Source organism: Engystomops pustulosus, chromosome 5 (genome assembly GCF_040894005.1).
Source record: "Engystomops pustulosus chromosome 5, aEngPut4.maternal, whole genome shotgun sequence".
Taxonomy (NCBI): domain Eukaryota; kingdom Metazoa; phylum Chordata; class Amphibia; order Anura; family Leptodactylidae; genus Engystomops; species Engystomops pustulosus.
In genome coordinates this window covers 105,212,541-105,238,689 of record NC_092415.1, presented here as the reverse complement: position 1 = coordinate 105,238,689, position 26,149 = coordinate 105,212,541, and the positions used below count along the sequence as shown (strand labels likewise).

General features: G+C 39.1%; 1 protein-coding gene across 1 annotated transcript in view; it reads left to right on the top strand.

Moving 5' to 3' along the window:
* UBE2QL1 (ubiquitin conjugating enzyme E2 QL1) overlaps positions 1 to 25,715 on the top strand; it is a 47,501-nt gene extending 21,786 nt beyond the window's left edge. Inside the window, exon 2 of the mRNA XM_072152799.1 lies at positions 20,560 to 25,715. Within this exon, the coding sequence (XP_072008900.1) occupies positions 20,560 to 20,691 (132 nt within the window). The 3' untranslated portion in view covers positions 20,692 to 25,715. The remainder of the gene's footprint in view (positions 1 to 20,559) is intronic.
* The last annotated feature ends 434 nt before the right edge of the window (positions 25,716 to 26,149 follow it).

Genomic DNA, 26,149 nt, shown 5'->3' with positions numbered 1-26,149 from the left:
CGGCCATCTTGATTCATCGATCCTGGCATTCAGGAATAAAAAGGTAAACCATTGTAAAAATAATGATTTCCACATGATTTAAGTGGAAAACATTGTATTGGTATGAGTAGGGGGTGTATTTATCACACCCAGGACTTTTTTTGGTTTGGGGACCGTATAACCCCTTCAACTTTTCCAAAGGTATAGGAACATAAATAGCAGCAAGGATCACACTTTTTAAAGGACCATTTTATACGCAAAAGGCAAAATAGATTACACAAATTATTACATAAGCATACATAAAAGCAAAACAGTGAAATAAAAAGGGTAAAAATAAAAAAAAATAGACCTCTTAGTAAGTAGATGAGTAGATAGTGGCAAAGAGAACCAAAGAAATCCTGGACAGCTCTACAAAACTTAGTTGCATTTCCTTGAAACTGACCGAGTCAGTGTTGGTAAGATCTTTTTGAATAACCACCTAATCTGCCCCCTTTGTCATGTGTGATTGACGGGGCTATACCAGGATCATGGTGGCATGTTGGGGACATATTTCCTAATTATATCATATCATCTTACAGGGGTCTCCTGAGAAGAAGATATTCCAGCACCTTCCCCAGTATGAAATTACCAACCTAGCCATACCAAACACCACTATGAAATAGCCTAATATATATGTTGTTGACTTTCCAACCCCAAAATCCTTGGTTCTCGACACCCTAGTAATATCAGAGAAAGCTGATCATATACATGAGTTAGACTAGGCTGACTTTTAAGTTTACTCATGCATATTCAAAGCCACCAGTTTATAGACATGGAATACACACACATGGGACATGGTGTTGCTGCATCTACATCAATTACATTTTTCTATTCAAGGGACAGAGCAAACAAAGAGGTGGCAAAGGAAACATTTTGCCTGGTGGATTGGTGTTAGTTCCATTATCTTATAGCCGAGGTGGTTTTAGCTGGGGGAGGGGGAGCGCATAATTACCCATAGCTTATTATACCAGGTATACTATCCAAGGAATAGGGTATGAATGGGCCTGCTGCCTAACTACCAACAAGATCTTATACCACCATATCTAATAAAGAATATATGTACATGTTCTGTAAATCTATATATAGGGTCATTTGCTGTAGTCACATATATTACCTCTGACTATCATGATTACATTGATGTTTTGGGAGAGATGGAAATTATGGATTTTAACACTGGTGATTCTTTGTAATTGTGCCTCTACCAAACGATTAAAAGGATTATTTACATCTTCTCACTGAAAAATAAACATGCATGCTCAGCCAAGTAGAGTATTTTTGTGGTGGAGTTTGGAGGATTAATTTTTGGAAGAATAAGTATTTAGATAACAACATATACATTTCCATGTAAGTGTTCAGGAAAACATGAATTTAATATCTAAGATTTGGCCCTGGAATGTAAATTACAGAGAAGAGTAAATGAAGTTACTATATAATACCCAGTTAATATAGTTTTTACATATTACATATACATTTGACACATGGATTCCTTTAGTGCAGTTAACTGTGGAACTTTCCCTGGCTGGCTAATATTTTTCAATTCACTTATATGGTAATTATTTTAAATATATTTAAACATATACCAGTGCCTCAAAATTCATCAGTTCTTTTAAATTTACCCATTTGAAAGCTGTGATCAATACCATTCCTTCCGGGGCAGAACACGTGCGTTTTTAGTATGACTTTGTGCGTATATACAATAAAAATATTTCCCTTTACCTTGGTGATCTGCACTATCTACCGGTTGCCCCCATAATAGGATTAGAAGTGGGCCATGGACACTGAAGTAAAACGGGGTTGACCCTGAGACACAGTGGAGTGCAGCGGAGGGGGATGCGAGGAACCAAGGAAAATCTTCTATTTTAACCTAAGAAGAGGTGGTGAGATTGATCATCGATTGCTACTAATATGGAGTAGAGTTTTTGCCTGGTCATTGGCTCCTCAAATAACTTTTTAACTCCTTGTTCCAGTTATCAAGCCTTTATTGTATTAAACAATGACGGCAAGCAGAGATCTAGAAAACCATGAGGAATTGATACAAAAAGTATATTGGACAATTTTATAATTTTTCATATACTTTGTTCAGTTTTAGTATCTTTAGCATCTTTATAATCTGCTGTTTTATTTTATACTTAATCACTCTACTTTATCCTCTATAGTACTAAATCGAAATTACAGCTGCCTATAGATATACCAATAAAAGACTTTGTTTGTATCACATTTTTAGCCTACATTGTATTTATATATTAGGTAGATGTTATGACATATTCCCCAAATCAAAGCCTGCAACAAATTTCACTTCATAGAAAACCTATGAAGGCTACCTTATTGTATACAGTTAAAAAGGTATTCCAACACATGCTGGTCTAGCATAATCCAAAATTACACTCCTTTGGCATTTGCTAGGTGTATGAAGGCCCATGGAAATATCTGAGGTATGCCTGGGAATACTAGGAATGCATACCTCCGATGTGTAGAAAACATAAAATATCCAAGGGGTCTAATCTGTGTCCCCTGCTGTCAATGAAAACAAACTCCAAACATTTTAAAATATCCCAAGAAGACATGTGTTACTAGAAATGTCATAAATGCACTTGTTTGATACAGGGCTTTTTTTAGACAAGCCAGCAACTGGTCTAAACAGAACTCGAAACATAGTTGAAAGACTGAACCACTTGCCCTGTCTTAAAGAAAATCTACCACCAGGATCAAGCATTGTAAATCAAGCACATTGACATACTGGTGTGCGATCCTTCTGGCAGGATCCACTATTCTTTTTGATTCTTATGCCCTTGTTTTTTTGTTTTTTTTTTAAAAAGGCTTTAAAAATTATACAAATGGGCCTGAGGGCCGCTGGGCTCCATAGTTGTTCAGGCGAATGTGCATAGTGTTTTACCCCATAGCAGAATAAGACGTATCCTTACGTCTTGTTGCGCAGGGGGAGTATGAAGCGGGCTCACGGGTTGGAGCCCTCTTCATACTCACCGGGCATTTGCTTCACAATGAAGCAAATGCCGGTCGCTAATACCTGCGCTCTGTGCTAGCACCGATAGCAGGTGCAAACCCTTTGATCGCCACCTGCAAAGCTGCCGGCAGCTTGGGAGCGGCGATCCGTTGCCATGACTTCCTCGGGTCACACAAAGATCCAAGGCTATCATGATCTAGGCTATCTATTAAAATGAGCGATTTGCACAGTATAACAGATGGTGTACAAAATCCCCATATACTGCCATACTGCCATACCCCAGACAACCTAGGGGTAAAGTACCCTAGGGAGTACCGTATTTTTCGGACTATAAGGCGCACTAAAAATCCTTTGATTTTCTCAGAAATCAAAGATGCGCCTTATAATCCAGTGCGCCTTATATATGAACTGTAGTTACAGACAACAGCTGCCTTGAACTGTGCACATGTCTGCCACCTGCTGGTCATTCATCCTTATAATCAGGTGCGCCTTATAATCCGGTGCGCCTTATATATGAACCTAGACATTTTAGCAGGCATTTATTGATGGTGCGCCTTATACTCAGGTGCGCCTTATAGTCTGAAAAATACTGTATGAAAAATAGTAAAAAATAAAATTTAAAAAAGTAAAAAAAAAATTATATTAAAAAAACCTAAAAAATCAAGTCACCGCCCTTTCCCTAGAAGTCATATAAATATAAATAAACAGTAAAAATCATAAACACATTCGGTATCGCCGTGTCCAAAAATTCCTGATCTATCAAAATATAATAACTGTTTATCACTGTGTTTAACTCCATAGCGGAAAATAGTGGCCAAAGTCACAAATGCCATTTTTTTGACCATTTTGAAAAATATAAAAAAAATCAATAAAAAGTGATCAAAAGGTCGTACAGTCCTAACAATAAAAGCATTGAAAACGTCATCAAAAGTTGCAAAAAATGACACCACCCACAGCTCCGTACACTGAAGTATGAAAAAGTTATTAGCACAAGAATGTGGCAAAATTAAGAATTTTTTTTGTACAGGAGGTTTAAATTTTTGTAAATGTATGACAACTTTATAAAACCTACACAAATTTGGTATCCCCGTGATCGTACGGACCCAATGAATGAAGTGCACCTGTCATTTGGGGTGCAAGAAATGGCGCAAATGTGTTTTTTAATAATTTTTACTGGATTCAGAATTTTATTCTCGCTTCCCAGTATACGGCATAGAATATTAAATACCATCATTATGAAGTGCAATTTGTTACGCAGAAAACAAGCCAAGATTTTTGAAGGGGGGTATTGATAAATAAAGACGCAAAAATGAAAAAGGGCCTGGTCCTTAAGGGGTTAAAGTCTAATTTTGTAATAATAATACAAAACAGCCCAACCAAAGATTGGGCATATTTATTACTACATCATAAGTAAAGATCCAAAATCAATATGGTCACTGAGCAGAATTTTAGCAGCAAGTTTCAATAGTTCAATTCATATGCCCTAATCACAACTTGGTAGGCCAAAATAACCCTGCCTGTCTAGAGAATGGCCCTTGTAAATCACTAGGCTAACAGAAAGGGAGTCTAGCAGCTCCCAAATTAAGCCATAAGTAAAAACAGCACTGTGTAGGACTCTTTATAAGCTTTCCAATGATAGCTTTTCTGTTTCCAAGTGATCTGTTATTAGAAAGAATACTCAGCTGTGGTGAGTGCTCAACAGGTCTGTCTGTTAGTGCACCTGTCTTACTCCTTCCTATGCTGCCCAGTATTACACACAACTGCACCTTTATATAATAAATGGCATATGTGAAATAGATGTGGACCATTATTTTAGATAGACACCAAACTTAAATAATGGAGCAATAGAAGAAGGTTCTATACATATCCTATGTATAGCTGGATGCGTGTCCATCACTCTTCAATAGTAGATATGGCTCTAGATGCACTGTTTGATGAGGACAGTTTGATTCTCTAATAAAGCTTGGATTTAATATTCAGTCTCTAGAAAAACTTGCCCTATCCATGTTATACTACCATATGACACCTTCTGACTTTTAGAGATCATGCCATGGCAGGTCCAGACAAAGCAACCTACATGTTATATGTCAGGTAGCTTTAATATTCAGGCTGATCGTGCTAAATAATCCCGTTGGCAATGTGACTATGGTCTTTTTGATGGCGACCACTCACTGGGATAACTGTGCTTTGTTGCTTTATCTGAAACTATTATTGAGTGACACATACTGATTTCGGCAGGAAGCTAAGCTTCACTTCATTACATTTGTGAGATAAAGCAGATGAAGGTTACTCATTCTGTAGGTGAAGCTGGGAGGCATTCTCCACTACTTCTCTTCTAGTTAGAGTCTTTCAGGTATTGTTAGTCCTGTTGATAATGTGGCTTTGAAATACAGCATTCATATCTAATGGAACCCTGGCGGACTCGAGACAATTAACCCTTTTATCAATAAAAGGCAGGCTTCTGCACAGGCAGTGACATTCAGAAATGTGCACAGTGATCGATTTTTTTTTTTGCTGTGATTTTTATTTTGTTTGTGTAGAATCTATTATTATTCTTTCTGTAACACAAGAAATTGTTATCCTCCCACCGGAAACCCTTTTTACCATTGTATGAGTTTTGACATAACTGTGATTCAAATTGACCCATATACTATGTAATCTAGGGCATCTGCTTATCTTGGAAAGAATATATGATTTAATTGTATATTTTTATTGTCTTGTTCTAGATAATTAAAGCCATGTTCAATATTTATGGCAACGTATTGTACAGTACATCTCTATTGTGTATACACTCACCGGCCACTTTATTAGGTACACCATGCTAGTAACGGGTTGGACCCCCTTTTGCCTTCAGAACTGCCTCAATTCTTCGTGGCATAGATTCAACAAGGTGCTGAAAGCATTCCTCAGAGATTTTGGTCCATATTGACATGGTGGCATCACACAGTTGCCGCAGATTTGTCGGCTGCACATCCATGATGCGAATCTCCCGTTCCACCACATCCCAAAGATGCTCTATTGGATTGAGATCTGGTGACTGTGAAGGCCATTTGAGTACAGTGAACTCATTGTCATGTTCAAGAGACCAGTCAGATGATTCCAGCTTTATGACATGGCGGATTATCCTGCTGAAAGTAGCCATCAGATGTTGTGTACAATGTGGTCATAAAGGGATGGACATGGTCAGCAACAATACTCAGGTAGGCTGTGGCGTTGCAACGATGCTCAATTGGTACCAAGGGGCCCAAAGAGTGCCAAGAAAATATTCCCCACATCATGACACCACCACCACCAGCCTGAACCGTTGATACAATTCAGGATGGATCCATGCTTTCATGTTGTTGACGCCAAATTCTGACCCTACCATCCGAATGTCGCAGCAGAAATCGAGACTCATCAGACCAGGCAACGTTTTTCCAATCTTCTACTGTCCAATTTCGATGAGCTTGTGCAAATTGTAGCCTCAGTTTCCTGTTCTTAGCTGAAAGGAGTAGCACCCGGTGTGGTGCTGCTGCTTCTGCTGCTGTAGCCCATCTGCCTCAAAGTTCGACGTACTGTGCGTTCAGAGATGCTCTTCTGCCTACCTTGGTTGTAACGGGTGGCGATTTGAGTCACTTTTGCCTTTCTATCAGCTCGAACCAGTCTGCCCATTCTCCTCTGGCATCAACAAGGCATTTCCGCCCACAGAACTGCCGCTCACTGGATGTTTTTTCTTTTTCGGACCATTCTCTGTAAACCCTAGAGATGGTTGTGCGTGAAAATCCCAATAGATCAGCAGTTTCTGAAATACTCAGACCAGCCCTTCTGGCACCAACAACCATGCCATGTTCAAAGGCACTCAAATCACCTTTCTTCCCCATACTGATGCTCGGTTTGAACTGCAGGAGATTGTCTTGACCATGTCTATGTGCCTAAATGCACTGAGTTGCCGCCATGTGATTGGCTGATTAGAAATTAAGTGTTAACGAGCAGTTGGACAGGTGTACCTAATAAAGTGGCTGGTGAGTGTAGATTTACAAAGATCAGTATGTTTGGGTAATATCAGCCTTAGAGTAAAGAAAGCTGTGAGTTGTCCATTTGTTTAACCCCTTATCACCGACACTAGTTTTCAGCTCAATGACCAGACTCGATTTTTCAAATCTGACATGTCTCACGATAATTGGTTATAACTTCGGAACGCTTTAACATATCCGGGTGATTTTGAGAATGTTTTCTCGTGACACATTGTACTTCATGTTAGTTATAAAATTTAAGTGATAAGTTTTGCGTTTCGTTCTGAAAAAAAGTGAAAATTTGGCAAAAGTTTGTAAAAATTCTTCATTTTCCAAGTTTGAAATGTTCTGGTTTCCAGACAGGAAGTAAAACTACCCAAAAAGTTTGATAATTAACATTTACAGAATATCTAATTTATGTTGGGATGATATTTTATGCTTCCGGTCATTTTTCTAGGATGTTATGAGGCGCAGAACTTTAGGTGCGATTTTTCTTATTTTCATGAAAATTGCCATAACTCACATTTTGAGGGACAACTCGGCTTCCAAGTGACTTTGAGAGGCCTAAATAATAGTAAAACCTCATAAATTACCCCACTATAGAAACTTCACCCCTCAACATATGTAAAACAACTTCTATTAAGTTCATTAACCCTTTAAGTGTTTCACATGGGTTAAAAAATATGGACCTGCGATTTAGAAACTATGGAATTTTTTTGGAAATACATTCATTTAGGCCAAAACTGACATTTTCAGAATAAATTAAATGATGAAACGCACTGCAACGCTTGATGCCCAATTCCTCCCGAGTTTACTGATACCCCATATGTGGTGGTAAACTGCTGTACGGGCGCACGGCCGAGCATAGAATGAATGGAGGCGCCGTCCACAGCAGATTTGTATTGTCACATTGTACGACCTATAAATTTTTATTTTTTTTGATAATGCGATCATATGAGGGCTTATTTTTTATGGGATGAGATACAATGTATAAATAATTTATTTTGGGAGTCTAAAGCTTATTCATGAGATTTTATTAACTATTTCAAGGGGGACACAAACAAAATCATCAATTTTTATTTTGGATTGTGAGCATCCCCCCCCCCCCCGCTCACCGTAACGTAAAAATAATATTTTATCTTTATTCTCTGGTTCACTACGATTGCGGTGATACCTCATTTATATAGTTTTTCTTATTTTGCTCAATTTTCCTGAGCAAAACCAATATTGGAGAAAATCGCATTGTTTTTACTATTGACAAGTTTTCAGGGCCATAACTTCTGTATTTTTCTGTTGTCAGGTCTGGTTGAGGGCTTATTTTTTGCGAAAACAGTTGTTCTTTTCAGTCGTATCATATTAGGTACCGTAACTTTTTTTGATCACTTTTTAGAACATTTTTTGTGATGGTGTTTGATGAAAAATTGTATATTATGGGAAGTTTTTCGAGTTTTTTTTTTACGTAGTTCACCGAGCGGGTTCAATATTGATTTAGATATATTGTACAGATTAATACGGACGCGGTGATACCTCATTTATATAGTTTTTCTTATTTTGCTCAATTTTCCTGAGCAAAACCAATATTGGAGAAAATCGCATTGTTTTTACTATTGACAACTTTTCAGGGCCATAACTTCTGTATTTTTCTGTTGTCAGATCTGGTTGAGGGCTTATTTTTTGCGAAAACAGTTGTTCTTTTCAGTCGTATCATATTAGGTACCGTAACTTTTTTTGATCACTTTTTAGAACATTTTTTGTGATGGTGTTTGATGAAAAATTGTATATTATGGGAAGTTTTTCGAGTTTTTTTTTTACGTAGTTCACCGAGCGGGTTCAATATTGATTTAGATATATTGTACAGATTAATACGGACGCGGTGATACCAAATATGTACGTGTTTTGTGTTTTATATACTTTATTTGCATTTTATGTGTTACTGGGGAGATTATGGGACTTTTATTTTATTTATTTATTTAATTATATTATAAAAAGATTTAATTTTTTTTTTTTACTTTTTTACATTTTCTACTTCTTGGCTTGAATAAGCGATCATCCGATCGCTTATTCAAGCCTTTACACTGCAATACACTTGTATTGCAGTGTATAGTGTAAGTAACTGAGCATGCCGCGCATGCTCAGTTACTTACAGCCGGGTCCTGCCAGGAAGGCAGGACCCGGTGAGAAGAGGAGCCGACAGCCCCGGGTCACTCGTCGGAACCCGGGGCAGCGGCAGGAGGGATCGGATCCCCCGGTAAGCACACCGGGGGGGTCCGATCCACGGGGGACACACTTGCACGCCGCGGTCATGCTTGACCGCGGCGTGCAAGGGGTTAAACACCCGGGATCGGAGTTTTTCCGATCCCGGGTGTTAGTGCCGGGTCTGGGCTGTGATATCACAGCCCGACACCGGCACTATAATAACCCGGTGTCCCGAAATCTTCTTCTGATGCGCCGCCGTAGAAAGGCGTCGCATCAGAAGAAGTACCCTTAATGACCGCCGTAGAATCCCGATAGGGCGGTCATTAAGGGGTTAATGTCTGGCACACAGTTACATTGAATTCATATATGGGCCGATTGGCTGCTGCCAAGACATGGAACTGCTTATTTCTGTTTTTTCTATTTCTATCTTATCATATGATAAGCCTGGTTTGCATCCCAGAATACCTCTGAATTGTAGGTGTTTTCCAGATTATGTGTATTCCAGTCCTCTTATCACATTCTTTTATACCACTAGTATAAACTATACTCTAATCTATATACTATATACTAATCAACACAATTCTACTGTCTTATTGTGTCTTTTCAAAGAAGGTTTTCTCTTTTCTAAAACTAAGTGAATTTCATGCTCTGTGATCAATTAAGCCTTTATAATATAGTTTGGTTATTTCTTTTCCTGAATTTATTCATTATTTTTGCTGTTGTGTTATAGTATTTTTGTTGTAGCTTTGCTTTGCCATTTGATTATGGTTTGTATAAATGTGTAGTCTAAGGGTGAAGACACACATGGCGTTTTTGGGCCGTTTTGGGGCCGTTTTTACTAAGTGCGTTTTCAGATCGTTAAAAACGCATGCGTTAAAAAACGCATCCGTTTTTTTAAAAACGCGTGCGTTTTTTGAAAACGCATGCGTTTTTGTCCGTTTTTCATTGCGCAATTTCGGAAAAACGGACAAAAACATGCGTTTTTAACAATCTGAAAACGCACTTAGTAAAAACGGCCCAAAAACGCCATGTGTGTCTTTACCCTTAGGATACATGTGTGCTTTTCACAGGCTGCTCATTATGGTCCTGCATCAGGTGAGCTCTGATCAGGTGCCAATGATAATAGAAAAAGATTGCCCTTGTTGCAATCTTTGGGTGAAGACACACATGGCGTTTTTGGGCCGTTTTTGGGCCGTTTTTACTAAGTGCGTTTTCAGATCGTTAAAAACGCATGCGTTAAAAAACGCATCCGTTTTTTTAAAACTCATCCGTTTTTTGAAAACGCATGCGTTTTTGTCCGTTTTTCCGAAATTGCGCAATGAAAAACGGACAAAAACGCATGCGTTTTCAAAAAACGGATGAGTTTTTAAAAAACGGATGCGTTTTTTAACACATGCGTTTTTAACGATCTGAAAACGCACTTAGTAAAAACGGCCCAAAAACGGCCCAAAAACGCCATGTGTGTCTTCACCCTTTGGCTGGAATAGGACCTGCTCCAATAATTTTTGTCCAAGGCAGTCAAGGCAGCCATGGAAACCCCAGCCATGTATGTGATTCCATAGAAAGATATGGGGATGTGTTTTAGCTATTGAATCAACGGCTACCACACTTCAAAACTGCATATTTTTGTGCATGGAACCTGAGATGCAGATTTTAACAGAGCCTTACACATGAACTTTCAAACTAAGTTAAAGCACAACTTTAAAGATTTTTTTCCACAAATAACTAGCTCTTGTGATGTAGAACAACTTATTATGCCTATTATCCTTATTATTTATACCCAACAGTTCATTTGCTATCCTCTTGAGTTTAGCCTGGTTCTTGCATTAGGTCTTCTCTGCTTTGCTGTTCTCTCTTATGAACTGTACATTTGCAAACAAGATGGGAGTGAAAGAAGGGAGGTGCTGCTCCTCCCTGCTCACAGAGGACAATGTCATGTGGCAGTGCTCCCTGTGTATGTTGCAGGGATGAGTGTGTTCTACACAGTATGGGGATGTTCAAGTTCTCTCCTGTTCCATATATATCCCTCCGTTCCAGTCTGTGAACCCCCACCTTGTACTCAGCTCTATAAGCTCTGTGCAGAGAGGCCATTAACCCTTAGTGGTCACACAGCACAGACTATGCACTTCATGTAACTGTTTTACTTATAATCTCTACTACTTCTTACATGTCCCATGCTCCTCCATATGATAAAAGCTGCCAGGGTAGACACCATATACATCTGATAAATTATGTAATGAGAGACACAATATATCATGGAATCTGTGGAAAGAGTGAATTGGCTTTAGGGCAGATACTGGAAGAGTTTATTCTCCACCCACTTCACCAGTGGTGAGAAAGATTTTTGCCAAACACTTTCAGAACAAAATAGTTTTTTTTTAAAGGGGAAATCACATGTGAGAATTTGGTAAAATCATTATAACTTAGGAGTTATGCTTTAATGCATAACTCTTTAGTTACCTGGGCAAAAATAGTTTAAGGCTCTCTACAGCTGTACTATGACAACAATTCCAACGATAACTATATCAAGCTGCTGGCTTCTTCCTAGCCCGAGATCCAGCCTTATATTTCTATTAGCACTACTTGTAAAATCCCCTCCATCTTCTCCTGAAATGGGTGGGCATTTACTGGTTGTGACATCAGCTAAGGACACTGAGGTCAGAGCAGCTTTCTCTCACTACCCATAATGCTGAGCTCTCACATGCACTAGCAGCCCAGCCAATCAGGACACATAATCCTTCAGACTGAAGTCTATACTCAGTATTACTGATGCACAACATAAATATGACCCAAATCTGAAAGGTAAATTCAATTTCAGTCTTACCCATGCTAACATGCATTACAGTTATAGTAACCTATACACACAGATTATTACACACACAGACACATACACTGTGTTATGGGGTCATTATCTTTTTTAAAGGGAACCTGTCACCAGGAGACCCATTTTTAGTACTCCCCCAGTCCCCACAGAGCACAGTACACACACAGTGTTTTTGTATAAAAAATAGGTTTTACAGAAAAAAAGATATTTTATATTGTAACTTTCATTAGCATCTGCTGTGTGACTAGGCAGTTGCCAATTGGGAGGGGCTGGAAAGGAGCAGTTCCCCTCACCCTTGGGAAACATGTGACCTTTTCAAATATATGAATAACTCCCAACACTCGGGATTGGCTGTAGAGGAGCAGAGGGCGTCGCTAAGCCAAGTGATATTTTCATATATTTGAAAACGTCACATGTTTCCCAAGGGTGAGGGGAACTGCTCCTTTCCAGCCCCTCCCAATTGGCAACTGCCTAGTCACACAGCAGATGCTAATGAAAGTTACAATATAACATATCTTTTTTTCTGTAAAACCTATTTTTTTACAAAAACACTTTGGCAGTGTGTGTACTATGCTCTGTGGGGACTGGGGGAGTACTAAAAATGGGTCTCCCGGTGACAGGTTCCCTTTAAGAGAATACTGTTTATTGTATCAAAACTGTATCAGAGTTTTGTTCACATGATATTGAATTAAAAATAATAAAGATTTATTTGACAATTGCAGACACTCCCTAGGTTATGAACAAGATGACTGACAATCTTGTTTTATCAGGGTACAGATTTATCTACACATTTATTTAGCTTCTTAACATTCACTAGTATTTGACACATAGAAAAAGAGAGATGAGACAGATTAGAGGTGAGAGATGAGGGGATCCATGAGATGCATATTACACATGGCTACTATTGCATCCATAACTTGCACAGCTCTGCTATTATCTCACCTATAGCACTGCTGTCAGATTTGCTGTGCCTCCCCTGGATAAAGATCTTATCTGTCTGTAGCTTTACTCTCCTCACAAGATACTCTACCGCACTGCTAATTCAGCTATGTCACATACACAGTTGCCACTGCTACATGCCTCTTACCCCTGATTTAAAAAATCTTATCTTTTCTGTAGGTTGTAGATTAACTCTCCTCATGCTGCTGTTTGGCATGTAAGTCTGTGTGAGTGTGTGACCTCGTCTTGGAATGCAGGTGGGAGGGGCCGATGCCAAGACACTGCAGTGTGAGAAGATTTTCATGAGAAGAATCTGTCCTGCCCGACCCTAAAATCAGAAGATTTATGGTTGGATCTTGGGCAACCAAAATTGTGTATACCAGGACTGATTGAGACAAGTTGGAATCATATCTGTGAAATGCTGTATTTTTGTTAATAACAGTAAATTGGAGAATGTGTTATTTTGTTATCCTAAGTATATTTAAGAATCTTAAGTTTCCCCTTGTGGGACAAGGAAATATAAAACATGTATAAAAAAATTAAAATGTAAAAACAATAAAGTATAAAACATTTTTTACAAAAACACCCACACACAGAAATCCCACATGTACCTCCACACCTGTACCAACTCAGGCTTCAATACAATAATAGTATTCATCCCTTATGACAAAGTACTTTAAAGAAAGAAATAAAAAAGACACACATTACTATAAGATACACCCCATATGTAGTATCAACAAAAAGAAAAATGTATTTTACACGAATTAAGAAACATGTCACACACAAGCACATCACACTGCTACATACATACACTCAACCCTGCTTCCTGTATTCATTCACACACACACACACTCAGCACTGCTATACATACACACACACAAACAAACTCAACCTGGCACTGCTATACACACACACCCAGCCCACCTATACATACACAGCAACATACCCAGCACTACTATACAAACACAGCAACACACCCAGAAGACCCAGGAGGGTATGGCTTTGCGGGATCCTCCTGACCTTGGAACTATAAGATGCAGGAACTTTTTAGCAATTAATTTTCTTGCTAAAAAGTGCATCTTACACTCCGAAACAAAATACATTGCAAACAAAAAGCATTATGAACCTCAAGTGTGTACAAAAAAAATCTACAGCTTTTTCGCAAAATAAAATGTGCCACACAGCCACATTGACAGAAAATAGAAGCTTGGAGGGTGGAAAAAAGGTAATTTTGCCAAGGAACATTATTTAAAAAAAAAGAGAGATATGGAGCCCAAAGATTGAACTTGCTCTTTTGAACCTAAATATGATGTAATACTGCTAGAATTTAGACAGTCTGTTGCAAGAATGTTAGTGGTTATAAGAAAGGCTATAGCACTCCACTGAAAAGATCGTATTTGCCCAGATGTGAAAGTGATCCGGAAGAATTTCAAGCAAGTGTATCAATCTGAGAAAATCTTGAATGATAAGGTTACCCTTAACAGAATTGATGTTGGCAAATGGGAAAAATGGGTAGTATATGCATTAAACAATGACATACTCATATAAAACAAAAAGTTCCCTGCTTAAGCTGTTTTTTGGCATGGGATGTTCAGGCACACCATGCCCATGCATAAACAGGGAATAGACATATTTATGTCTCTAAAGATCTGCTAGTTGGAACAGTGTATAAATTGTATACAAGACCTCGAACTTCTATCATGTTGTTACTCTTTATCTTATATGATATAACATATGTTTAATTGTAAAATTCTAATAAAAATAATTATATATATTTGGTATCATTGTATACGTATTGACCCAGGGAAAATAAACTGATGTTACCTATGTTCAACAATGAAGGCAGAACATTTTTAAATTATTAAAGAGTTAAACCAGTAGGATATATGAAACCCAAAACTATATTTCTTCTCGAAAAAAAACCAAGACCCCATACAATTTGTATGAAATGTGGAACAGGTATGTTTATGTGACAATGGAAATAACGTTTCATTACAGACATATTTGATAATTCTCACGGTTGATTATTGCAGCCTGCGAATAAACTTTAAAGTTTTTAAGTTATCAACATCCAGAGAGCTTCATCAGAAGTCACAGTGGCAGAGAAGTCTGTCTGTAACCAGGAGTTGTCTGGATGTTCTTAAGTCAGGAGCTGCCTGTGCAGTAGCTTACAACTAAGAAAAACAGACTACTAGTAATAAAGATCCCAATATCTTGACAAACATTTAGATCTCATACTCATGCTGTAGTTAAGAGCAGCATGCAAGCACTACAGTATTTTGACATAAAAATGCTGCATTGAGACAATGGTTAAAATTGCCCACTAAGTGTTTTTTTAGAGTATTTTCTGTCCTCTAGATCCATCTTAAAAAAATCCTCTGTGGAATCAGTGGCGGAAAACACTTTTAAGCTACATTCACATGAACATATGGGGGAAGTATATGTGGCCGGTGTATAGACAGCGTATATACGTCCCCCATACATCGCAATAGCCTCACGGCGCCGTACGGGAGCAGTACGGTATGGCACCATGCCGATCCATACCCCGTAGAAAGATAGGACATGTGCTGTCTTTCTACGGAATACGGCGCCGGGCTCTATGTTAGGCTATGGAGAGGGGCAGGGGTGAGCGGCACTGCCGTAGTGTGAATGTAGCCTCACCAACATTTCTGACACAGCTTTGCGTGCAAACTAGCCTATGACCAGTATGCATTGTGAGAGATCAACTCAAATGGTCACTTCAGAAACAGTGCAGGTAACTGCTTTATTTCTTCCCAAAACAGTTTAACACAACAAAATAGCTTGCTTCAGCATATAACAGAAAAAACGGTCCATGTAAACGGGCTTGATTCGGAGTCCTCTGACTGAAATTGTTTGAAAAGTTTGAATGTTAACAATATAACATAATTTTATTGGATTGTTCTGTATGTATCTGAGCTAGCGCACAGATACATACAGAGGGAAAACAAGAGATCTGGTGATCTGGTGACTGTGGAGGCCATTTGAGTACAGTGAACTCATTGTCATGTTCAAGAAACCAGTCTGAGATGATTCCAGCTTTATGACATGGCGCATTATCCTGCTAAAAGTAGCCATCAGATGTTGTGTACATTGTGGTCATAAAGGGATGGACATGGTCAGTAACAATACTCAGGTAGGCTGTGGCGTTGCAACGATGCTCAATTGGTACCTAGAGGCCCAAAGAGTGCCAAGAAAATATTCCCCACACCATGACACCACCACCACCAGCCTGAACCGTTGATACAAGGCAGGATGGATCCATGCTTTCATGTTGTTGACGCCAAATTCTGACCCTACCATCCGAATGTCGCAGCAGAAATCGAGACTGATCAGACCAGGCAACGTTTTTCCAATCTTCTACTGTCCAATTTTGATGAGCTTGTGCAAATTGTAGCCTCAGTTTCCTGTTCTTAGCTGAAAGGAGTGGCACCCGGTGTGGTCTTCTGCTGCTGTAGCCCATCTGCCTCAAAGTTTGACATACTGTGCATTCAGAGATGCTCTTCTGCCTACCGTGGTTGTAACGGGTGGCGATTTGAGTCACTGTTGCCTTTCTATCAGCTTGAACCAGTCTGCCCATTCTCCTCTGGCATCAACAAGGCATTTCCGCCAACAGAACTGCCGCTCACTGGATGTTTTTTCTTTTTTGGACCATTCTCTGTAAACCCTAGAGATGGTTGTGCATGAAAATCCCAGTAGATCAGCAGTTTCTGAAATACTCAGACCAGCCCTTCTGGCACCAACAACCATGCCATGTTCAAAGGCACTCAAATCACCTTTCTTCCCCATACTGATGCTCGGTTTGAACTGCAGGAGATTTTCTTGACCATGTCTACATGCCTAAATGCACTGAGTTGCCGCCATGTGATTGGCTGATTAGAAATTAAGTGTTAACGAGCAGTTGGACAGGTGTACCTAATAAAGTGGCCGGTGAGTGTAAATTGTTAATTCCCAAATGAGAATATCCCTCTAACAGTCTTTGTCTTTATTTACTACTAAAATAGGATTAAAGCTTGGAACTTGTTCAAAAAAGAGTAATGCCACTAGAAATTACTTCCAGTGCCTCGTTTTGCAAATGAAATAGTTTCCTACTTAGAACTAAAGATAACACTAAAGTCAAAAGTTGGATAGTACAGCGTAATTTGAGGTAGTCATTAAAAATGCATTACTGTAACATGTTAGAGGATTTGTAGTGATACTTACCAAATATACTTTGTGATGAATTTCTTCCTTAAGGCAATTATTTCTTAAAGAGTAGTGATCATTTTAGAATAGGTTTAAGTTTAGTGATTTCATCTGTAATTGCTTTATAAGTGACACATAGATAGTGATGCTAGTAAAATAGGAGTTATTAATTACCAGGAACCATGAGGCCAATATGATTAAAATTATCTGTAACATTTTGGTTATTTTCTTATGATGTCTGAACAGGTTTCCACGGCCTTGACAATAAAGACATGGGGGAGATTTATCACTGCATTTCTGACGTACAGGTAGTGAAAGAATCACTGGGGTCTCATGATGTATCCACAAGACGCGGGTTGGGGGGCATGGCCACTATGATAAATCTCCCCATATTGTAAATACATCTATCAGAATTATGTCTCTCTGTAGGACGCTTGCCATGGCAGAGATAATAAAATTGGAGGGTTTATAGAGAGACGGGAACAGCTGGGATTTATAGCGTGGCATAGCTGTATTCTGATGCCCGCATAAAGGATACCTATAGCTTAAGCATGTGTTGGAGGCACATGGCAGAGAGTCTTATTCAGTAAAAAATCGGAGTGTACATTGCAGATAGCAGGTCGTCTGCTATCTGCAATCTACACTCCGATTTTTATGGATATGGAATAAAGCCTTGAGTTTTAAAGCAATTTTTGAGAGCCGGTCATACTCTACTTTTCTTGGATATTTAAACTGGTCTCCGACAAGCCGTCTTGGACTCGAGCACCGGGACTATGCAGAAACTCCTATCCTCTTTCTAAGAGCGGCACACGTGAGTGAGCGGACAGCTCTGTAAACCTTTTTGTTTTACACATGTAGCAATGTACACCTTGGTGTATGGTGGTTACTTAATTCTAGTCACACTAAATTCCCTTTTGGTATCAGGTCTAAGTGGGAGGGTGATGTTCACCCTCTCCAAGCTGAACAATTTTCTAATTGTTTGGTCTAGGCACCTGCAAGTACTATTTGGGAGGCTAGGACAACAATATATATGCAGCTAAAACTCTGCTTAGATTGCAGGGGTTGGAAATATATAGTCTATAAAACGTATATATGGCTTTTAATTACTACTTGTTATATTATGTGATTTCCTCTAGGAACCCGCTGGCAGATATATTTTGTTAGCTAGAGTTCGCATAGCATGGAATTATAATATATAGGCATTCAATTTCCAGTTGTATAGAATATTTGTGAAAGTTAAAGGGAACCTACCACCACGAAACTACCTATAAAGGTAGATGGGTGGTAGGTGGATCAATAGGACGTGAGGATAGCCCTTTTAATGGCTAATCCTCACGTCCCCACAATGTTTTGAAAAGTTTTATTGCCCCAATATTCAAATTTCCTTATTCTGCTACTGGGGCGTGAAGTAGCCACATCTGAGGTTACATGGGGCGGCTACTCCACGCCCCGGTAGCCTCTTTTCTCCTCCTACCGAAAATCTTCGGCACGCAGCTATGAGGAGCTGCGCACCCTCGTCCGACGAATCTGCTGTCTACACATGCGCAGAACAGCAGGACCGCGCCTGCGCAGTCACTGCTCCGAAGCCGGAGCTGCACAGGCACATGCGCAGACAGCAGATTTGTCGGACAAGGGTGCGCAGCTCCTCGTAGCTGTGCGGCATAGATTTTCGTCAGTAGGAGAAATGAGGCTACCGGGGCGTGGAGTAGCCGCCCCGTGTAACCTCAGATGCGGCTACTCCACGCCCCAGTAGGCACATAAGGAAATTTGAATATTGGGGCAATAAAACTTTTCAAAAAATTGCGGGGACGTGAGGAATAGCCCTTAAAAGGGCTATCCTCACGTCCTATTGATCCACCTACCACCCGATCTACCTTTATGGGTAGATTCGTGGTGGTAGGTTCCCTTTAAAGTGTTTCATCCATACCTATTGCTATTACCTATTACCAAAAGTATTTTTATGAATCATAGCTATATAGAAAATGTACTGTAAACATTGCATTAGTTTCATAACCAGTACCTTATCTTATGGAATCCTTGCCCCATTATTACAGGACAATATATGAGTAGCTCACTATGATCTAACTTTGCAATTCGTACTAGTTGGCTTACCTACTTGTGGTCTACAGTGTTGAAAACTTAAGCCATGCTTCCATTTGTCCAAGGCTATGCCCCTTTAGAGCTAAGCCACACCCATTTCTCAATACAAGTCATAAACATAAATATGGCACAAGGCTAATGCAAAACTTTGAAACTTTAATATCATTTCTAATGAGTAAAGAAAGTGTAACTTTCCATAGATTTCTGGTTCAAAGAAACCTAGAATCACTTTCAGAGAAACATGACTCTTCTATTCAGAATTGACTCTTTGTCTAATAAGAGAAATGACTGTAATTAAGGTACACAGCCTCAGTGACAGATCATTTTAGGTGATATGCCGAGGAATTTTAACCCTTCACTAGCAAGTATTACTGTTGTGAGTGGTAAAATTCTAGTGACAGGTCTTCTTTAAGCTAAAGAAAGAATGTATAATTGACATCCAGGCAGAATAAATAGATATAACCACATGGTGTAGTTTACTTGATCTTAATTTAAGCAGGCTTAATACTAAATACATGGGCATTTAGAATTATAAGTCTTGCATTTATATTAAAGTAATGTAAATACAGTGGCCTTTCTGCTTTATGTTTTTGTCAAATGATACTAAATAAAGTCCTGTAACCAGCAAGAGAAGTCCAAAATCCCTGCAACTTATATCTAGCAAAGGACACTGATTACACTTTATAACTTTATTGGCTAGTTGGTCTTTTTTTATTGTAATATGTTTAGCAATATAGCTTAGGGTTGTAGCAGTTACATTTTTCCAAACTTGAAATCTATTCCAAATCCAGACATAAATCCCTGCTACTTTAACAATGTTTCATTTTATATATTGCAAAAACATTTGGCTAACCTTAGAACAGTGGTGGTGAACCTATGGCACTGGTGCCAGAAGCGGCACTCGGAGCCCTCTCTGTGGGCACCCAGGCCATCACCCCAGCATGAAGTTCACCAGACAGAAATCTTCCTATAGAATCTTCCTACAATGATAGGCGAATTTGCCCTCTTCCTTTCAACTGCGTTGGTGTCTCTAGGAAGCTGAAGGTTTGAAAGTTGTCAAAGAACAAGGAGAAATAAATTACTGCTTAAATTGCTGCGCTGGCACTTTGCAATAAATAAGTGGCTTTTGGTTGAAGTTTGGGCACTCAGGCTCTAAAAGGTTCGCCATCACTGCCTTAGAATATGTGTAGTGTTTTTCATCTTTAAATTGGCTAATTTAAATACTTAGACACAATACCATAGTAAAAATTAAACACTGTAAATTGTAATGGTAACTAAAACAATGTAAAGGTCATTGATGGTGTTCTGTGTTTTTGTTCCCATAGGGTCGTATCTGCAGGAAAGCTGGAAAATCTAAAAAGGCCTTTAGCCGCAAAGAGGCAGAAGCAACATTTAAAAGTTTGGTGAAGACCCACGAGAAATATGGTTGGGTTACTCCACCAGTGTCTGATGGTTGACATATATCAATCCTGATGAATAGACTTCAAGGCAAGGGGAAGGAAACCATCTCACGGAGAGATAAATTATATATATTTAAGAAATGAATCACTATGCCATCTCCTCAGTGCTGTACATCATACATCATCCATCTGTCTTTTTCTACTTCAGCTTCCGTTTAAGAATGTGATTGACAGGGAGACTTATTTATTTATGTTCAGAAGTATTTACAAAAGAAGACATGGAAAAAGAAAAGTGTACGGCACAGACTGTTGTGTTAAAGTCATGCTTCAAGTGCGATGATCAAACGTCTTCAGGTCACTGTAGAGAGGAATTTGGGGGTGCTTCATTGTCCATCCTAGACGCATGGTTTTTCGGCTTCTTCCATTGACAGAAACGCCAAAAAGTAGCAGTGGAAGTTGTAGCCACTGCTGCTTAATTTATGTAAATGTACATGAAGCCGTTAACATTTAATAGGCAAGCGGTGCATTGCAGGTACATGTTTGCTGTGCTGTTTATCTTTGTCTTTTTTCCTGGCAGGTCAACACAACATTGAAGATTTGTCTTTATGTGGAGCTGTGGTCCGCTGTGACTCAAATTTTTAGACCTCATTTGTGTTCGATGTGATCTGTGTTGGATAACTGACGAAATATAACAGTGGAAAAAAATAATAAAAAGTTATAGTGTGGAACTATTGTAAAATAAAACCATTTCAAACTGCGTGGGCAGGTTCATTTTGAATGTACACATCAGTAATGAGTAGTAGCCAGGAGATCTGGGTCCAAGATTTTATGTCATTAAACTGATTAGATGTTCCCTGACATTTCTTTTGGCTGATAATGGAAGGTGCGTCCATATAATGTAGCGTGTATTTGTTTCTTGTATGTCACAATGTGTTTCCATTACCCTGTCCAGTATCTTTTGTGTGTTTACAGCTAGAATAAATGGTTGGTTTTCATTTTTCTCATAGCAAAGTAACACATATTAAAATTACGAGTAAAGTGCAACTATTATGGACATGTCAAATCCTTTAAAGGTTTAGTAGAAAATCCATTGCTGGTAGTCTGAGGCCTCATGAGTGTGACTGTGGTTTTATGCTGTATACTATCACATGGTGCCATGTCTTTCTATGGGCTCATGTGTATGGCTGTGATTTCCAAAGCCCAGTGCTTGAGCCACCTGCACGGGCTGCAAATAGAATAGGCCCTAGTTCTGCTCAGTTATGCTCAAGTAGTCTCTTCTTCAGTCACTGGCACATGAGCCTCACAAGCTAATGACAGACAAGCCCCTTTTTTGGTCTGAAAGCATACCTTAATAGTGTACAAGGGGCCTTATACAGTACATGAATTGTTCCTGTAACTAATGTCTAGAATGTTACTGCAGGAAATAAAGTAAAGTAAATTATAGCACCAATCTACCAAATGTTCATTGTATTGGCTTTCATAATTTAAACTTTAAAAGAAATCTACTTTAAAGGAAATCAGGAAGATAGCAGACAGTAGGTTCCCAAAATATAACTTATCCCTATACACTTTTTACTTTCTAAAATGTACCCTGTTTTAATACTGCATTTTATTTGTATGCTAATAAGCTGCAGAGGCTACTTTGGGCTTGGAGTAGCCTCTGTGAGCTCCAGGGCTAAGGCTACTCCACGCCCCGCAGATCTGCTTTTCTGCACGTCGATGCCACCTGTGAACATGGCAGAGCAGCCCGTCCAGGCACAGTGGCTCCTGGCGCATCAGCAGCTAAGTGAAGATGTCAGGGGACCAGACCATGCTGCTGCCTTCACAGGTGGCTTGAACATGCAGGGAGGTAGATCTGCTGGGCTACTCAGGCCATGGAGTAACCTTAGCCCTAAGTACTCACAGAGGCTGCTCCACGCCTGGAGGAGCCTCTGCAGCCAATTATCATTTAAATAAAATAGATTCTTATAACAGGCTATGTTTTAGAAAATAGTAAAAGGTGGATGAGTTAGGAGGGATGAGTTAGATTTAGGCAATCTACTGTCTGGACTTACTAAGTAAGCAGATTTCTGATGGTATATTTCCTTTAAAACACAAAATTTGAGAAGTATCAGCACCCTGTTTAAGGCTTATTATAGTCACCTGAAGCTTTAAGAGAAGCAAATGTTGTAAGAAAAAAGGATCAGGAATATTGAATTTCTCGGGGCCTAACAGATTTGTAGCTCCCAATGCTATCTCTGGTTTGCCTTATAAGCAATAGTGGTGCTTAGTTACTTAGATTATACTGCTTTCTTACAGTACTTTAGAAAAATATAACAATTTGTAGTAAACCTCAATCTCTGAAAATCACCACTGCTATACAGTGACACTCACATACTGTCAGCAGCTAAAGCATATATAAAGTGTTAGTCCAGGAATGTGGAGAAATAGACATTTAAAATCCCTGTACACGGCAGCCCTGAGCACCAAATGGAGGCGGAGAACAGATCGGGCACTCCCTATATGCATAATTATGCATGCCTCTTGCTGCTCGAGCGGTCAGAGAAGTGTGCATAATTATTCATATTTGGAAACCATAAGATCTGAAACCATCTTAGGGAAGCTCATGTACATATTTGTACTCCTTATCCTTGTCTCCACCTGGCTACAATGTGTGGGCAAAGGCTATAATTCAAAGGCAACAGGCACGAAGTTAAACTTTATGCAAAGTAAATGCGTTGCACTGGATGAGTCAGATGGTTATCACACCAGATACTTGTCCACTCTATGTGCAGTTTGCTTGTGAGGTGTGTAGAGTGCACTAATCTGGCACCCCTTGCACTTCTCTGGAGGTGTGGACCATTTTTCTTTGGTGCACTTTGTTCATGCTGCAGAATTGTGGCGTAAATACTAGCCAAGCAGTAACAAGCCTCTTTAGGTGCACATTTTTCGGTCTTGTCGGACACTGCGCAGCCACGATACAAAACTGGCGCAGACGCTTTATAAATACATGTGCAAGCAGTTTGCACGTTATTTTCAGTGCAGATTCAGACACAAAACTGGCGCAAACGATTTAATACATGTGAGCTGCTGACTGGTTTTCTAACTCTGCCCTTGCACAATTTAGAGTGCCCCCTTTTATTGTGGCCAGCCTAAAGGCTCTTTCACATTGGCGTTGATGTTCAGCTTCAGTTGTGCATTCATTCTGTTTTGTCTCTGTGATGCATCAGTATTGTCTCCGTGTCCGCAAAAAAAAATTAACATTTGCTTTGAAAACATCACACCTGGTTTTTCAGCCTCATCAGTAAAAAAGATGGATATTCCATCATTTTTTTGCGGACCCATAGACTTCTATTGCCTTCCGTGATCCAATGTGAAAACACCCATATAGATAAATGGCTTTGTAAGGCATCCATGGAAATCACAGAACCATGAACGTGAAAATAACGCCAACGTGAAAGAGCCATCTTGAAATGCCACACCGGCGAAAAAGAAGTGCTCACAAAGGGTGCTGTCACGAGTAGCGCATTCACTCTGTTTTGAAATGGAATCACGAAGCATACTATGGCCCGATCGCAAATGCACTTCAAATGGAAATGCATTAAACCGGTAACCAGCACCTGGTGTCTTGCATTTCCATAGAAACACATATGCGATCGGGTCGTGGCCCGCCCCTTTCCATTTTCATTCCGTTTCAAAGCAGAGTCAAAGCCTAAGTGTGACAGCACTCTAAGGGCTCTTTCAAATTGGTGTTGTTTTGAAAATATGTGGTTCAGTGAGTTACACGGATGCCTCACTGAGCCATTGATTCCTACTGGTGTTTTCACATTTGCTTTTGAAACCTGTCCATTGATTTTCATTGAGGCGTATCATGGAAGTCAATAGAAGTCTATGGGTCTGCAAAAAAACTGATATCAAGTCAGAGAAACCAGGTGTTATGTTTTCAAAGCAATGTTAAACCTTCAGTTTTTTTTGCAGATGAAGAAACAAAACAGAAGCAAAACGGAGACTCAACAGAGAAAAAACGCAACAGATGCGCAACGGAAGCTGAGCACACACACCAATATGAGACCACCCTAACACAGACAAATTTGTGAACAATATTTTAGAGAAAAAGTTCTTTTTTGTACATAGAAAGGGTTTTAGAACTTTGATTTCAGCTAATGAAAAATGTATTGCATTTACATCAGAAATTACTATAGTGCACACATAATATACATATAGCAGTAATAAATGTATTGCACAAAAGTTCAGAAGAGGTTGCAGTAGAGTGTGCAACCTTTGTGCAACTTTTTAAATAAAAACTCAAAAAGACCTCACCGACAGCTGCCTAATATAGTAACCTCTAAGATAAATAAAACAAGTCCAGAACCCAGAAAAGGGAAAGAAAGACACGCACAAATGTCCAGACAAATTATAAATGACCCCTAGGACTTACAGTATAGTCCATCCTGAATAATATAGACCTTTTAAAACACAACTGCCAGTGCTGAGCTCCTTTACTGCAGCTACAAATTGATATATTTCTCAGTATGTGTAATATGATTAAACAGATCCCTAGGGCTACTACCTAACAGTGTTTGAAGCTTTGTAAGTACAAACTGTTTTATAAGTGAAAATGATAATTGGTGATTAAAGGTAAGAAAAGGATGGCAAGACTGAAGCTTATAGCAGGCCAGTACTATCGGACAGTACTATCAAACATTACATTGTTGGTATGCAAAACAAGTAAAAAAAATTGTAGAACAATAAACCATGGATGGCATTTAGCAAAAGAATAACACATGATATTTTACACATAAACAAAGAGGAAGAAGCTACAGATTCAGTGGACAATGGTTCCCTAGATGTGTTGAACACAAGAATACTGTTTCCTGGTTGGGTAAATATTGATTCCTGTTGCATGGATCCAGAATGCTTTACATTAATGATTTATGCTGGCGGTGGTGTAATGATCTGGAACTAATGAGATTCTTTATTTTGAACTGAGTATTGCTTAAATGCCAAAGTACTGCATAATGTTACTATGTGTATCCCCTAAAGGTAATGTGTTACCCATATTTTTGTTTGCTAACTAAAACCAAATACTGAATTATTCATCATTTTGTTTTCGAATCTGTTTTTATTTTATATTCTGTTTTCCTTACAAGGATGTTGTGGATACTGTTGTGGCACTGCTGCTAATTAAGGCAACAGGTCATGAGGATTTAGATCCATGAACCGCTACCAACCTGTTATCCCAGACTGTAAAAGAATAATGTAATTTTATATTCTGGGAGATTCAGCACTATGCACAAAACACAGTATTCAAGTAACCTGGAGTCAGAGAAGAATCACACTGGGATCGTGTTAAGTAACCTTTGTGGGGTTACGGAGTAGATTCCCTGTTGGAAATGGTGAGATCATGTGTTATTGATACATAGATGACCACATAGAAAGTATCTCTCTGAGAAGGCCAGGAAAATTGGTGGCACTCAAGAATGTAGGGGAAAAGATCATAGAAATACAGCTAGTCATGTTGACACATGATTCTTGT